This window comes from Amphiura filiformis, chromosome 14 (genome assembly GCF_039555335.1).
Source record: "Amphiura filiformis chromosome 14, Afil_fr2py, whole genome shotgun sequence".
NCBI classification, from domain to species: domain Eukaryota; kingdom Metazoa; phylum Echinodermata; class Ophiuroidea; order Amphilepidida; family Amphiuridae; genus Amphiura; species Amphiura filiformis.
Genome location: NC_092641.1, coordinates 4,632,642 through 4,647,384, shown reverse-complemented (window position 1 = coordinate 4,647,384; position 14,743 = coordinate 4,632,642). Strand labels below are relative to the sequence as shown.

General features: G+C 36.4%; 1 protein-coding gene across 2 annotated transcripts; it reads left to right on the top strand.

The window, feature by feature from the left end:
* Window positions 1-2,458: 2,458 nt before the first annotated feature.
* On the top strand, window positions 2,459-12,411 carry LOC140169619 (uncharacterized). Of its 2 annotated transcripts, XM_072192883.1 has the most exons (17): window positions 2,460-2,766; window positions 3,424-3,501; window positions 4,868-4,917; window positions 6,172-6,315; window positions 6,871-7,014; window positions 7,119-7,262; window positions 7,362-7,505; window positions 7,605-7,748; window positions 7,848-7,991; window positions 8,091-8,234; window positions 8,334-8,477; window positions 8,577-8,720; window positions 8,820-8,963; window positions 9,063-9,206; window positions 9,370-9,543; window positions 10,459-10,564; window positions 12,163-12,411. In XM_072192883.1, exons 1-17 carry the CDS (start codon window positions 2,690-2,692, stop codon window positions 12,335-12,337), a joined length of 2,244 nt encoding a protein of 747 aa, XP_072048984.1. In that variant the 5' UTR covers window positions 2,460-2,689; the 3' UTR covers window positions 12,338-12,411. The 2 variants fall into 2 exon arrangements, with proteins under 2 accessions (XP_072048985.1, XP_072048984.1); XM_072192884.1 differs by lacking the exon at window positions 10,459-10,564 and having other exon boundaries at window positions 2,459-2,766.
* The last annotated feature ends 2,332 nt before the right edge of the window (window positions 12,412-14,743 follow it).

Genomic DNA, 14,743 nt, shown 5'->3' with positions numbered 1-14,743 from the left:
AAGAAAGAGAGCTCCTAACACCATGAACAGAGATGAGGGGACCTTTTTCTCAGTCACGTATACGATCCACTTCTGGGCGCTAGTGCGCCCTCTGTTGGTGACCAATCAACCAGAAGGAAGGATCAAGTACCATCACTCCGATGATGGCCCTCGACCAAGATGGCCGAAACTGTCAGGTCAGTAAAATATATTTGGTTTTGGCAAGAAGATCATTCTGTTTATTGTATCACACAAACCACCAAATTTCTTCAAGAATATGTATACTTTTATACGTATCATCAATACATTTAGAGTAACAGCAAAAAATAATATCTACATTACTGCCTCGAGGAAAATATGCGGACCGTAATTGTAGAGCAGCAGAAAAAAAATATTCTAGAATCAGGAAATTCATGAATTATGGCAGATATCTCCCTAAGCAGTCCGGAAATTACCATGCAGTATACAAGCTAGATGACCAAAAGTAGGAATCAAGGTCAGTCAATGTCACTCCAAAATACGGTGCCAAAAATTAGATCATTTGTGACCGTCCACGGCGAATGAGCCGTAAATTCCTCCCCCGATCAATTTTGTTTTATTTCGTGTTTAAAAAATAAACATCATAAACTTAAAAATGGTATATCATTTGACTTCAAACGATATCCAGAAGCGGAGTTATGGTTAGTTAAACTTTGTTCCTTCAACAAATTTATAGCTTTTTTCATTTCTATGTGTGTCTCTTTTTCCACATTGCTGGCAATAAATATCAAACAGTCATAATTGGCGGTCATTTCAAATCATCCCCAAGTCAACGAGGTTTAAGAAGGTTCTCTCATTGTTAATTGTTGGTTATGCATACCTGTACAAATAACCCACCACTTGAAAAGGATTTAGCAAAAGCAAAGAAAGACCAGAGCTATTAAAAGTTCTATAGCCATCTAAGGTAGAAGCTTATTATCCACTTCAATAATAGGATTATTGATTGGTGTTGTGACTATCAAAATAAGACAGATGTCGCGCCAGCTTAAGTGACCGATGAATACGACCTTCGTACACATTTTACACCATAACTCAGAATACAATTTAGGGAATTTACGGCTCGTTTGTGCTGCCGGGTCACATTTTATTTAGGAGGCATCTTCAACCTATCCGGGATGCCAGTTTCCAGTCAGCGATTTCATAATTATACTATACACAAGGAGCGGTCTTTTATTGCTGCCACCGTGTGTAGTGACCGTTTATTTCATCTAACCAACAAATGAATAAGTAAAGAACTTTTACAAAACACACAATTTGACATTTTCTTTCCTCTCATACGTTTCCCATCAGATAAAGTGCAGCTGTCCAATACGTGGATCATGGGTTTCTGTACCGGAAGTCAGTGTGACCAAAATTCCTTCCTACAATACAATATGAGTATTGTATTATGTAATTCGCCTATTACCATAATGGTAAGGACTTTCGGTCGAATTGACTCCTGCAGAATAACCAGGATCCCCGGTTAAAACTTTTAACACATTATACATTAAGCTATCCCGTACGGGGATCCCATTATCAGTATACATCCCAGCTACATACACTTTCAGTACAATACCATTAGATTTATAAAGTTTACTTCGAGAACTGTTATATATCAAAAATATCAATTTTTAATCATTTGCCATAAAATGTGTATTATATCGCGAATTTCAAAAAATCCAAATTATTTGATATCAGAAGGACATTCTTCGTATTCATGATGCAATTCGATATGTCTGATGTGCTCTCATGTCACACAAAAAATGCTGTCCAAACGTTCATACCCCAGCCCTGAAGTGAGTAATTAATCAAGTCAAACTTTTCCCGACCTAGGTGTTACACATTCACAAACACTTTGTATGGTTTAGAGAATAAATTAAAATTAATGCCGCAGCTTATTAATGTCTTTTAATAATGAATATGTCTTCCTACGTGTGAGATGGCTTCCAAACATCATCCTGCTCTGCCGTTGGTCAAGCTGGTTCCCCGCATGCTGCAGGATTTCGCTTCCCAGGTATGTCATGTGGGCGTAATCCTCTGCCACAACACGGTTGCATGACTCTAGCTCTGACCAGAACTGGCAATTCAGAAGACACCGGTTCGTATCCTCTTCTGCCAAATTGTCATAATTCCCTTCGTCATTAAAGCAAATTATATTGCCTCCGTTCATAAAACAGAACTTTCCACTTACACGGAATGTCTTGTTTGTATGTAATTGTATGTGATTTAAACACCGACTAAATATTGTCACGTAAAATTCTACGCATCTGTAATCGCTAACAAATAAGTCTATTAATACAATTTAGTTTTACCCAGGTGCACAGAATAGACATATACAGGGCTCGAATGGGACTTCCCCGTCAACATACTTCAAAGAAGTATATATCACAAGTTTGCTTGCAAAATGTTCCATGATCCATGTCATAATGCACGGCTCGTATGTAAAGACTCGAGCCAGGTGTACATGTAAACGAGGAAGTTAGTGTACACCTAACGTTTTAACCTAAATAGTCAGAGTCTGCGGAGTGCTTTTTCACATGGAATAACTACCGTTTATAATTTAATGTTTTTATATTTTTCACTGTCATTGTCTCTTTTGCATAATTGCTTGTTATGTAAGACTTCTGATAAGTGACATCTCGTTATTTTATTGTAGTTGGTGTGTCATTTTTGGCAATTCCATTAGGCTTCCATGATGAGAGTGATTGTGACGCAGTTGAAATATGTGTTACTTTCCGTGATTGTTCTGCAGTATCTGGAAAGTGTGAGGTAAGTAGTAACAATTCAATGATGAATATTTTCGGGCTTTGGCAACACTTAATATTTACCATATCACTGTATTAAATTGTTGGTAGATTTGTTTGATTATTAATGGTAGTTGTCGTGTTGGTGCTGTTGGTATTGATCAGTATTCTTCGGTTATATCTATAAATGAGCTTTTATAAATGCGCACGTGACCCATGGGCACGACATACCAAGACCGGCAAGCGTGACCAAATCCTCATGCATTGACCACTATACAGAAAGGGATAGGAACTCTGTAGATAAATATCATTCAATTTAAGTATTAATTGAATTGCAAAAGTATTACACATTTTGCAATTCCGAATTTGTCATATGTTATCAAAAACAACATTTTGAAAGTATTTGACGACGGAAGACGGAAAAAATATTCAACGACGGAAACGTTTACAATATCAAGTTGAACAAAATAGACGATTTTGCTGCACAGCAGTCTCATGTTGTTCCGCCTTTTGCATTCAAATACATAAAAAGACCATTCGCTATGTAGAAGGTCACTTCGAGACTTACTGTCTATAAGCTGAGGTGGTCACGTGCGCATTTATAAAAGCGCATTTATATAATAACCGAAGTACAATGTTGATGTTTTCGGTTCAAATTATTTATTTCTTATTTCCTTTCTAGAGCGGGTTCTTGCTCTTACTCTCAAAAGTATTATACATCCTGCAGTTTTTGGAATTGGTCAACATGCACAGAATACAGGTAAACATGTTTTCACATGCGTTTGGAGGCATGCCATTTTCTAGAAATTAGGAAATGCTTTGAACATGTTTTAAATTTAGATTCGGATTAATTGAGTAGGGTAAAGTACACTTGTCAATATGCCTTTTGTTTGAAGCGAATCGGACATACGGTTTCCATAGTACATCAAATTATATTTGCTTTTTATCTTATTGTTTTTATCAATAATCAATATACATAATGAGCTATTGAGTTAAAAGGACTGTTGCCAATATTTTGCTAACATCAATGCATACAAATTAATGTTCATGGTACTTTTGCCCTGAAACTTGGTCAAAGTGTTTCTAATAACTATGTTCTAATGTAGGCCTATTATATAGTGAAGCCGCCCCTAATTGCATAATTTGCATAAATGCTAATTTATTATGCAAATATGCATTTTTAGTTTACAAGCTATACCCCATTAAATCCTAGATTTAACCCTTATGCTATTCTGCTAAAGTACGAACTGACCACTATCCAGTGTTGAAATCATAAGTACCAACATTCCCCACGTAATGATATCCTTATTACAGTGCGCCCTCTCAAACTTTGAGAATCTCACGTACATGTTTGATTGTTTGCTAAAAAAATCATAAAATTATGCGTCTTTCCCCGGATTTGTGGCTGTATAAGGTGCATCTCATTTGAACGTTTGTTTTATGATTGAAGACTAGTTTGCGTATGACGTCCTGTCAACCATACCAAAAATGCCGTACCGCGCATGTTAGCAACCAATCGCTTTTTGACCTGACGTCAAACGCAAATAATCTTTTATAATCAAATAATTCGGTCTTCGATTATAGCGTTTTAGTGCACCAGACAAAAACTATACAATATGACCACCTCATTACAAATATTGCTGATAAGTAGGTATGCCTGACTGTTATACATTATCAGTCAAAATTAATAGGTAAATTTTCACGGGAAAATTTTCTGGACACGTGACACCCATGGGCGCAGACATAGCATTATAGAATGTGACCCCGAGCACAGCGGGTGGTCTACCAATGTATTTGAATAGGAAGAATTCCTCCTTTGATGCAAAATAAGTAACTTGTCGCAAGTTAATAATATTATGTTAAGAGTTTCCGTAGATAAATTTTTTTTTTCCGCAGGTAGATATTTTTTCCGCAGGTAGAAATTACGGCCAAAAATACTATTCCAATTCAAAATGACTAATACTTGAATAGGGAGGTCACCGCTGCGGGTCAGAGATCAGGCTCGAGGTTACACTCTCATTGATACACGTTGGTCACGTGTCCAGACAATTTCCCGTGAAAATATACCCATCAATGTTGCTGATTATATAACATTTGTTTAACTATTTTTTCATTTTAAACATCAGAACAGCATACCGCTGCTGTACGGGCTGGTTTGGGACAGATTGCAGTGAACGTAAGTGTGTTTGTGCTGTATGCTATGTATGTTGTTTTGTTTTGCAACATGCTCATCTGCCTTGACATTGACAATAGCCAGTGCCTGGTGTATTAAAGTCAAACCTGGGAATAACCGACACTGCCGTGTTCGTGATCTGTGACCATAGCATTTCTAGTTCTTTCCTCTACACAGCCGTACCTTTGTCACACGCAGTGTCTGATTTACACAACCGTGACTCAAGGCTGTGTCTTTTTCTTATAATTATGTTTGTTCTTCTTTCTTTCTATCTTTCTTTCTTTCTTTTTTTTCTTTCTTTCTTTCTTTTCTTTCTTTCTTTCTTTCTTTCTTTCTTTCTTTCTTTCTTTCTTTCTTTCTTTCTTTCTTTCTTTCTTTCTTTCTTTCTTTCTTTCTTTCTTTCTTTCTTTCTTTCTTTCTTTCTTTCTTTCTTTCTTTCTTTCTTTAGCTCAAAATGTGTTTTTTTTCCACAAATTATGTAAGACGGTAACGCCACTTGCACAAATCCATTATTATATTACTCAGTGTCTATTGGATGAACATCCAAATGTGGGGTAAAATCGCTAAGAGGACATAATGCGAGGGCGCCATGTCAAAAATTGGAATTTCTCGGGAAATTCTGGCTAAATACAAAAGTATGGACTAAATTTTAATTAATTCATTCATATTTTATTTTATCTTATTTTATTTTATTTTATTTTATTTTATTTTATTTTATTTTATTTTATTTTATTTTATTTACATAACTAAAAACCAATATATAAAGCTTACGTTATTCTCTAAATAAACATTAAAAACAGAAATAAAACGATACAATGCTCACAACAAGATCTTATGCAGACAATAAAAAGTTGTCTCTTGATTAATTTCTAAATTGGTTGATGAATTTTAACTACTTCCCTTCAAGATTTCACAAGAGCAACATTAAAATCACGGATTTTACTGTTTGACGCTCGATATTACCAAAGTAAGATGTGGTTAAATACTTTATCACTAGAATGTGCGCAAAAAGGAAGAATCGACAAAGTCATTTGAATGTAGGTACGAGCGTTTAGTGTCTTATCTAATGTCAGCTAAACGGGGACTGCCCCCTGTGCAATAACGTCCACGGTTTTGTATTAACGTCCGCGTTTGCCGTCAAACACCAACTCAACTACCCCCATGCACACCCACCCCCCCCCCCCCCCACACACACACACACCCACCCCTACACACAGACCTTACTGATCTTTTCTGTCTCCGTTTTCTTTTGTTTAGGACATTGGGGATCCTGGAATTCCTGGGGCACATGTAGTCGAACGTGTGGTAGTGGCACAAGGGCTAGAAGCAGAACTTGTCCTACAAGTGGTGCTTGTAGTGGGTCATCTCGTGAAACATCGTCGTGCAACGCGGCAAGTTGTCGTAAGTTAAATTCATATAAGGGTGCACACCAGTACATAGCCCCCATTGACTTTCTGTACAAACAGGGTCCGGGAAAACGTCATTTTCTTGACTCCAGAATGACTCAGTTCTTCAAAACTCACTCTTTCTGCAAGTCAAAGGTCAGATGAAGTAGACATCCCCCGTAGAAATTATATATGGAGTCCGGCATTTTTTTCCAGAAAAATGCCGAATAGATCACCCTATAGCCCATACAGCTTACGCCACCTCATAACTAGCTTGGTGTTTCTGAAATTAACACAATTTGAAAGTTTAGCCAAATCGTCATAACAAATCGGAGCATAACCTGCAAGATGGAGACAATTGAGGCACGCAGCGTGATTAAGTTTTTGCATTTGAAGGGTTAGGCCAAAATTTCATAACTCCTTCACGTCTGGGTCAAAAACGGACCTATCGACATATAGCATATCCATGATATTGGAGTTCATGGACCCCATGAGGTGCTTATTGCTTGCTTGCTTATGTCGACAAGCAAGCGATAAGGTTCTTTGACGAACCTTTTTAACTTTTCTACAGCATATTGGCGTCCATGGAGCACATGGGGTAGTTGCAGTCAATCATGTGGTAGTGGAACTAAGACTAGAACCAGGACGTGCTCTGCAACAGGGGCTTGTAGTGGATCATCGAGTGGAGCAGATGATTGCAACACGCAAAGCTGTCGTGAGTATGATATTAAACATATTATATCACTAATTAATCCAGCAATAAATAGCAGATAAATCACAACTCATTGACGGACCTTTCAACTTTTAACTTTTATACAGCATATTGGCGTCAATGGAGCGCATGGAGTAGTTGTAGTAAATCATGTGGTAGTGGAACTAAAACTAGAACCAGGAGTTGTTCTGCTAGTGGAGGATGTAGTGGATCATCGAGTGATTCAGATGATTGTAACACGCAAAGCTGTCGTGAGTATGATATTAAACATATTGTATTACTAATAAATGCAGCAATAATACGTAGATGCAACTAAACTCATATTGACGAACCTTTCAACTTTTATACAGCATATTGGCGTCAATGGAGCGCATGGAGTAGTTGTAGTAAATCATGTGGTAGTGGAACTAAGACTAGAACCAGGAGTTGTTCTGCTAGTGGAGGATGTAGTGGATCATCGAGTGATTCAGATGATTGTAACACGCAAAGCTGTCGTGAGTATGATATTAAACATATTGTATTACTAATAAATGCAGCAATAATACGTAGATGCAACTAAACTCATATTGACGAACCTTTCAACTTTTATATAGCATATTGGCGTCAATGGAGCGCATGGAGTAGTTGTAGTAAATCATGTGGTAGTGGAACTAAGACTAGAACCAGGAGTTGTTCTGCTAGTGGAGGATGTAGTGGATCATCGAGTGATTCAGATGATTGTAACACGCAAAGCTGTCGTGAGTATGATATTAAACATATTGTATTACTAATAAATGCAGCAATAATACGTAGATGCAACTAAACTCATATTGACGAACCTTTCAACTTTTATACAGCATATTGGCGTCAATGGAGCGCATGGAGTAGTTGTAGTAAATCATGTGGTAGTGGAACTAAGACTAGAACCAGGAGTTGTTCTGCTAGTGGAGGATGTAGTGGATCATCGAGTGATTCAGATGATTGTAACACGCAAAGCTGTCGTGAGTATGATATTAAACATATTGTATTACTAATAAATGCAGCAATAATACGTAGATGCAACTAAACTCATATTGACGAACCTTTCAACTTTTATACAGCATATTGGCGTCAATGGAGCGCATGGAGTAGTTGTAGTAAATCATGTGGTAGTGGAACTAAGACTAGAACCAGGAGTTGTTCTGCTAGTGGAGGATGTAGTGGATCATCGAGTGATTCAGATGATTGTAACACGCAAAGCTGTCGTGAGTATGATATTAAACATATTGTATTACTAATAAATGCAGCAATAATACGTAGATGCAACTAAACTCATATTGACGAACCTTTCAACTTTTATACAGCATATTGGCGTCAATGGAGCGCATGGAGTAGTTGTAGTAAATCATGTGGTAGTGGAACTAAGACTAGAACCAGGAGTTGTTCTGCTAGTGGAGGATGTAGTGGATCATCGAGTGATTCAGATGATTGTAACACGCAAAGCTGTCGTGAGTATGATATTAAACATATTGTATTACTAATAAATGCAGCAATAATACGTAGATGCAACTAAACTCATATTGACGAACCTTTCAACTTTTATATAGCATATTGGCGTCAATGGAGCGCATGGAGTAGTTGTAGTAAATCATGTGGTAGTGGAACTAAGACTAGAACCAGGAGTTGTTCTGCTAGTGGAGGATGTAGTGGATCATCGAGTGATTCAGATGATTGCAACACGCAAAGCTGTCGTGAGTATGATATTAAACATATTGTATTACTAATAAATGCAGCAATAATACGTAGATGCAACTAAACTCATATTGACGAACCTTTCAACTTTTATATAGCATATTGGCGTCAATGGAGCGCATGGAGTAGTTGTAGTAAATCATGTGGTAGTGGAACTAAGACTAGAACCAGGAGTTGTTCTGCTAGTGGAGGATGTAGTGGATCATCGAGTGATTCAGATGATTGTAACACGCAAAGCTGTCGTGAGTATGATATTAAACATATTGTATTACTAATAAATGCAGCAATAATACGTAGATGCAACTAAACTCATATTGACGAACCTTTCAACTTTTATATAGCATATTGGCGTCAATGGAGCGCATGGAGTAGTTGTAGTAAATCATGTGGTACTGGAACTAAGACTAGAAGCAGGACGTGTCCTGTAACAGGGGCTTGCAGTGGATTATCGAGTGGAGCAGATGATTGCAACACGCAAAGATGTCGTGAGTATAATAATGGCATTCATCATGATGTGAATTTCACTGACTTATTTTAATCAGACGGGGAAAGAGCAAGACTTTGTACGTATTCTTTTGGTTTTTGGTGTTGTTTTTTTTGTCTTAGTTTTGTGTGATAATTAGTTGACTATTTATTCTATTGTTGCAGCAAGTCGGTCATCACCAACCACTGTTCAACCTTCAAGAGAACGCCCAATCATTGCATCGCATCTTATAACTACAAAGTTCTCATCCATGCGAGGAACATCTTCCCCTATCGCACCACCTTTACCAAAATCAAGAAGTGATTCTCAGATCACAACAACAAAGATGTCAACAATAGGCAAGTCAAATTATGAAATGACCCAACACTAGTTGCAACAGAAATATCCATCTCACATTTATCTCCAAAAGGTCACACCAAAAGGCCTACATATCTAAATTTAATTCTCGTGAAGGACTATAATTTATATTAAATGTTTTTTATTTTCACGCTTGCAAATTGCTGAGCAGAAAGGGGAGAGAGTGAGAAGAGAGGACGGGGAGAGGGAGAGGGAGAAGATAGGAGTGAAGAGGAATAGAAATAGGAGTAGGGAGGAGAAGAGGGGGGAAAGGGGAAGATGGGGGAGGATAGAAGAGAGGACACGATTGTTTGATGTATATAGAATTGGCTTTATTATTAACTAAATGCAAACTATAGATGGCGCTATTTATCCTAAATCATATTTCTTTATTTGTAAGGGGTAGGTGATTAATACTGCCCTTAAAACAGCTGAAATAGGTGAAACAAGCAACAAAGAAATTTTATAAACATATTTTATCAACCAATAAAAGGAATTAATTGTATTAAGAGCTTGAAAGAGTAATTTCCAGTAACTAAATAGCGCCACCAATGTTATCATTAATAGATACATTTTATATCCGAAAAAGCTATAAAAATGCTATAAAAGTAAATAACTTTGTAAAAGAGGGGAAATTAAAGTTGAGAATGACTCGAAAACATCTGTATACATTAGCATGATATCACATTTAGCTATTTAAGCCTAAAATTTGGTTGTACATGATGTTTTGTTTGAAAAACTAATAAATGATCCCATCAAACAACCGTGAGGAGAGGAATAGAGAGGAGAGGGAGGGGAGGGTAATAGGAGAGGGGACGGAAATGGAGAACTTAGACGAGGTCCCTATTTTAGCATCTATGTAGATTTGGAATAAATTCCATTTTCTTTATTCCAATGTATATTCCTTTATTTTCCAGTAATCATCGGTGCAACAGTTGGCGTCCTATTTGTCTTTGCTATTGCTGTTGCTATTTACGTAGTTTTTTTCTGTAGGAAACGAAACAAAAAACGACGCAAGCAACGGTAAGCAAAGTTTGCTTTTGGCGCCATATCTAATGTGGTCCTATATCACTATCGGTGCCCGGTTTGGTACCGATAGCCTCATACGAAAGATACTCAATATCTTTGCTCATACCCTGGTGGTGTAATAAATTGTATCAAGCATAATAATTAGCATTTGCACAGCATTATTTCATTTAAAAAGTAAACAAAAACATATCCACTATGCAAATACTCAGGTACAATAGTATACAAATATTGACTGCTATGAGGGTCATAGTAAAGATTATAGGCCCAAGGTGATCTCAAAACCATGCTATGACCCGAGGCACAACCGAGGGTCATAGGCTATAGCATGGTTTTGAGATCACCTTGGGCCTATTATCTTAACCATGTCCCGAATATAAAGCAGTCAATATTTGTTTTATATACCGAATGGACACATAGATGTTGCGATTGCGCAGTGTCATCGGGACACACGTGACCGGTCCAGAGTTCATTTCCATTACCGGTCCATAGTTCATTTTGCGGGCATAGTTGATTCAATGAATGCACTTTCAACCAATCAGATGACAGGAATCTATATATGAGGTATATAACTCTTTTGACAGTTATAGCGTTTGACATAGGCTATGATTGTGAGGTTGTGGGTTCGAACCTCGTCATGACCAACGGGTTGTGTCCGTGGGCAAGACACGTTATCTCGCATATCTCACACGCTATCTTACATAAAATGGGGACCAATTGGAGGGATCCATGCTGTGCGCCGATATCAAAGAGAGCTTTGTGATGTTCAAATGTACCCTGTTCTAAAGCTTTTATTATATCTTTATTTATTTGATGTATTTATTTATTTATTTATTTATTTATTTATTTATTTATTTATTTATTTATTTATTTATTTATTTATTTATTTATTTATTTATTTATTTACTCATTTATTTATTTATTTATTTATACATACCCCAACCATTCCAACAATTATTAAGTCCGATCCTGACTCCACTTCGCAGCGCGACGCTTTTCAAACATAACAGCATCGCGCGAAGAAATTAAAATGTACATTTTAATTTCATCGCGCGATGTTGCGATGTTTGAAAAGCATGTGGGGTCTGCATCTCCTGTTAAGGTCATTCTACCGATCTTGATTTTCAAGCTTGCACGGCTGCGATATCGCAGCGCGGTGCGAAAAAGTTGATCTTACCAACGCGGACCGAAATTTCCACCGCGCGATGAGAATTTGGGAAATATCTTTCATCAGCGAATTATGTTACTTTGAAAAGCAAAAACGTTGACCAAAAAAGCTCATGGGGTAAGTTGAAGCCTGTGAGCCTGAATTTCATACCTAAAGAAAAAAATATACAGTACCAAGCATTATAGTTTTTTCTGACATTTTATACCAAATAAATGAAAATTATTGCTTTTCATTTGACCGAGAAAATTAGTTATGAAGTGAAAAGGTTTAACTAAACATTTTGCTTATTTCAACACCGAAATCGATCGTTTCACGTGCCTAATTAATTGACTGAGTGGGTCTTGTATAACAATAGCAATAGACTGACTAGCGTTCTGAGTGTTACGTCTTTCTTCATGTTGTTATGATTTTCTTTTCACTAATTCAGAAAAAATACTGCAACACCAATTTTACCGGATGACAACGAGTATGACGACATTCGTGGTGTACAGAAAGAGGTGTATGATAATGATGACGATAAAAGTACCACTCAATATGAAACACGTATAGTTGACGATAATAATATCCCGGTGTATGAAACATGTCTAGATGGAAATATTTAAGAGATGCCGTTCTTACGCTACATTGAATTATACGCATTACATTTAGGGACGCACCATTAGATATCAAGGGGGCTTGGTAAAAAAAAAAAAAAATTACTCCACTTTTGACTAAAAAAATGTCATAGTTAGTGCAAAATTAACCTCATATAACTTTTAAATTGCACAAATTTTCTCACTTCGCCCGAATTTCCTCCATTTTCCATCATTATACGAGTGTCAGTCAGAATGTAATGAGAGTTGACCTTTCACCCCATATATTGAGTATTTTGATGGAATTTGTTTATAATCACGTAAAGGCTTTTGGCTCAAAGGGTTTTTTGCACCCTCCCCTCCCCGGACCAAGAAAGCTGGCTACGCCCCGGATTTTATTTTAACATGAAAATAATGGTGTTTTTTTTAATTTAGATGCTACAAAACGTACAAATAATGGACAAAATTCGTTTCACAAATCTAAAAAATATTGTTACAAATATAGAACTATAGAAAACAATGTCTCACCGAGGAGTAAAAATAATTTGTCTAATATGCTTCATCGAGGTGCTAAAATAGTTTGTTTCACAAAGGTGTTAAATGAATTTGTCACGACCCAGGTGTCATTAATATCTAATAGTACGTCCCTTACAGAAGAGTGATTTTGGACGTATTTTAAAATACGTCCAAAATCACTCTTCTGTAAGGGACGTACTATTAAAATTAGTGTACGCGTAAAAGTTAATGCTGATGTAATCTTAATATTTTTCTATTGGCCTATATTATACTTGAAAATTATCAATCAGGGATAAACACAGTGTGAGAAAATGATTGTAATCTATTCAATACTTTTATCTAGGATAGAGGATGCTTTTACATTTATTGCTTAAGTAGCGCATATGCCATGTATGCTGTAAACTTGTCGAAAACCAATTTTGCCTATACTTTTTGCATGGGAGCCCTCACAGTATGACGTCATAGCGACGTTATGTGGGCAATGTTTGTACTTATTTTAGTATCGCCGGATAGAGGAGACCCATAGCTATACATACCAAATTTGGCGGTATATGACGTTTATAATAATAATAATAATTTATTGATAATTAGGGGGTTGCACTCCCCCCTCCCGTGTAATCCGTGTTACAAAACATGGCTCAGTAGTTCTAGGGTTAATAGACCTATAACTATTAAAACTTTATCCAAAGATAAAATGGTAGGTCCATTCGACAGTTTTTTAATGATATCTTCGGAAATATACCGATTTGGAACTCCTGATTTCAATATGTTAATGAGAAAAAATAGGATCTCTCATTTGATATCAATTTATTACATTAATAAAATCACTGTAGACTATATATTAATCATCACGATTTAATATCGCGCTATATTATATGTTAGTAATTCCATAAGGAATTTACAAGAAACATTTACGTGTTCTTTTTGCATAAATGCTTAAAACACCTCAAATATATCAGGTCACCTTCCTTTAAAACAAATTTCAAGTAAAATTATACTGCAAAAGTAGCAACTTATGCTTGTATATAGTAAAATTGCGATAGTTTCACTATAATGTTGTTAGAACATAATAATCACAATCATCAAATGGTTTCAGCTATCAGTCAAAGCAAGTTGTATGTGTTGAATCTTTTCTATCTAGTTTTAGAAATATTGAAATTGGTGTTACACAAGGAAGTATTTTAGGACCCTTACTTTTCTTAATATACATACATTCCTTCCCCAGCACTGTTGATTGTAAAGTCATAATGTATGCAGATGACACATCTTTTTTCTCTGTAAATCTAATGATCCTAATAACTTAGAAATATGCAAAATAACAATTTTAAGAATATTGCAAATTGGTTTTCTAATAATAAATTAACATTAAACATTAAACATTAAAAAAATATGTGACCTGTCACGGCGAATGAGCCGTAAATTCCCTAAATTGTATTTTGAGTTACAGTGTAAAATGTGCATGCAGGTCGTATTCATCGGCATGTCTAGCTGCCGCGACATCTGTCTCATTTTGATAGTCAAATATCAATCAATAATCCTATTATTGAAGAGGATAACAAGCTTCTACCTTAGATGGCAATATAATTTTTAATAGCTCTGGTCTTTGTTTGCTTTGGCTAAATCCTGTTCAAGTGGTGGGTTAGCAGGCATTGCATTTTTATAGGTATGTATAACCAACAATTAACAATGAGAGAACATTCTTGAACCTCGTTGACTTGGGGATGATTTGATATGACCGCCAATTATGACTGTTTGATATTTATTGCCAGCAATGTGGAAAAAGAGACACACGTAGAAACGAAAAAGCTACCATTTTGTTGAAGGAGCAAAGTTCAACAAACCATAACCCCGCTTCTGGATATCGTTTGAAGTCAAATAATATACCATTTTAAAGCTTATGATGTATATTTTCTAACCACG

What these genes read in the sequence shown, in the direction of transcription:
- LOC140169619 (XM_072192883.1), top strand. Translation starts at nt 2,690, where the DNA reads ATGATGAGAGTGATTGTGACGCAGTTGAAATATGTGTTACTTTCCGTG. An exon ending in CAGTATCTGGAAAGTGTGAG is followed by an intron (nt 2,767 to 3,423) that starts GTAAGTAGTAAC and finishes TTTCCTTTCTAG; the next exon opens with AGCGGGTTCTTGCTCTTACT. An exon ending in TTGCAACACGCAAAGCTGTC is followed by an intron (nt 8,721 to 8,819) that starts GTGAGTATGATA and finishes ACTTTTATATAG; the next exon opens with CATATTGGCGTCAATGGAGC.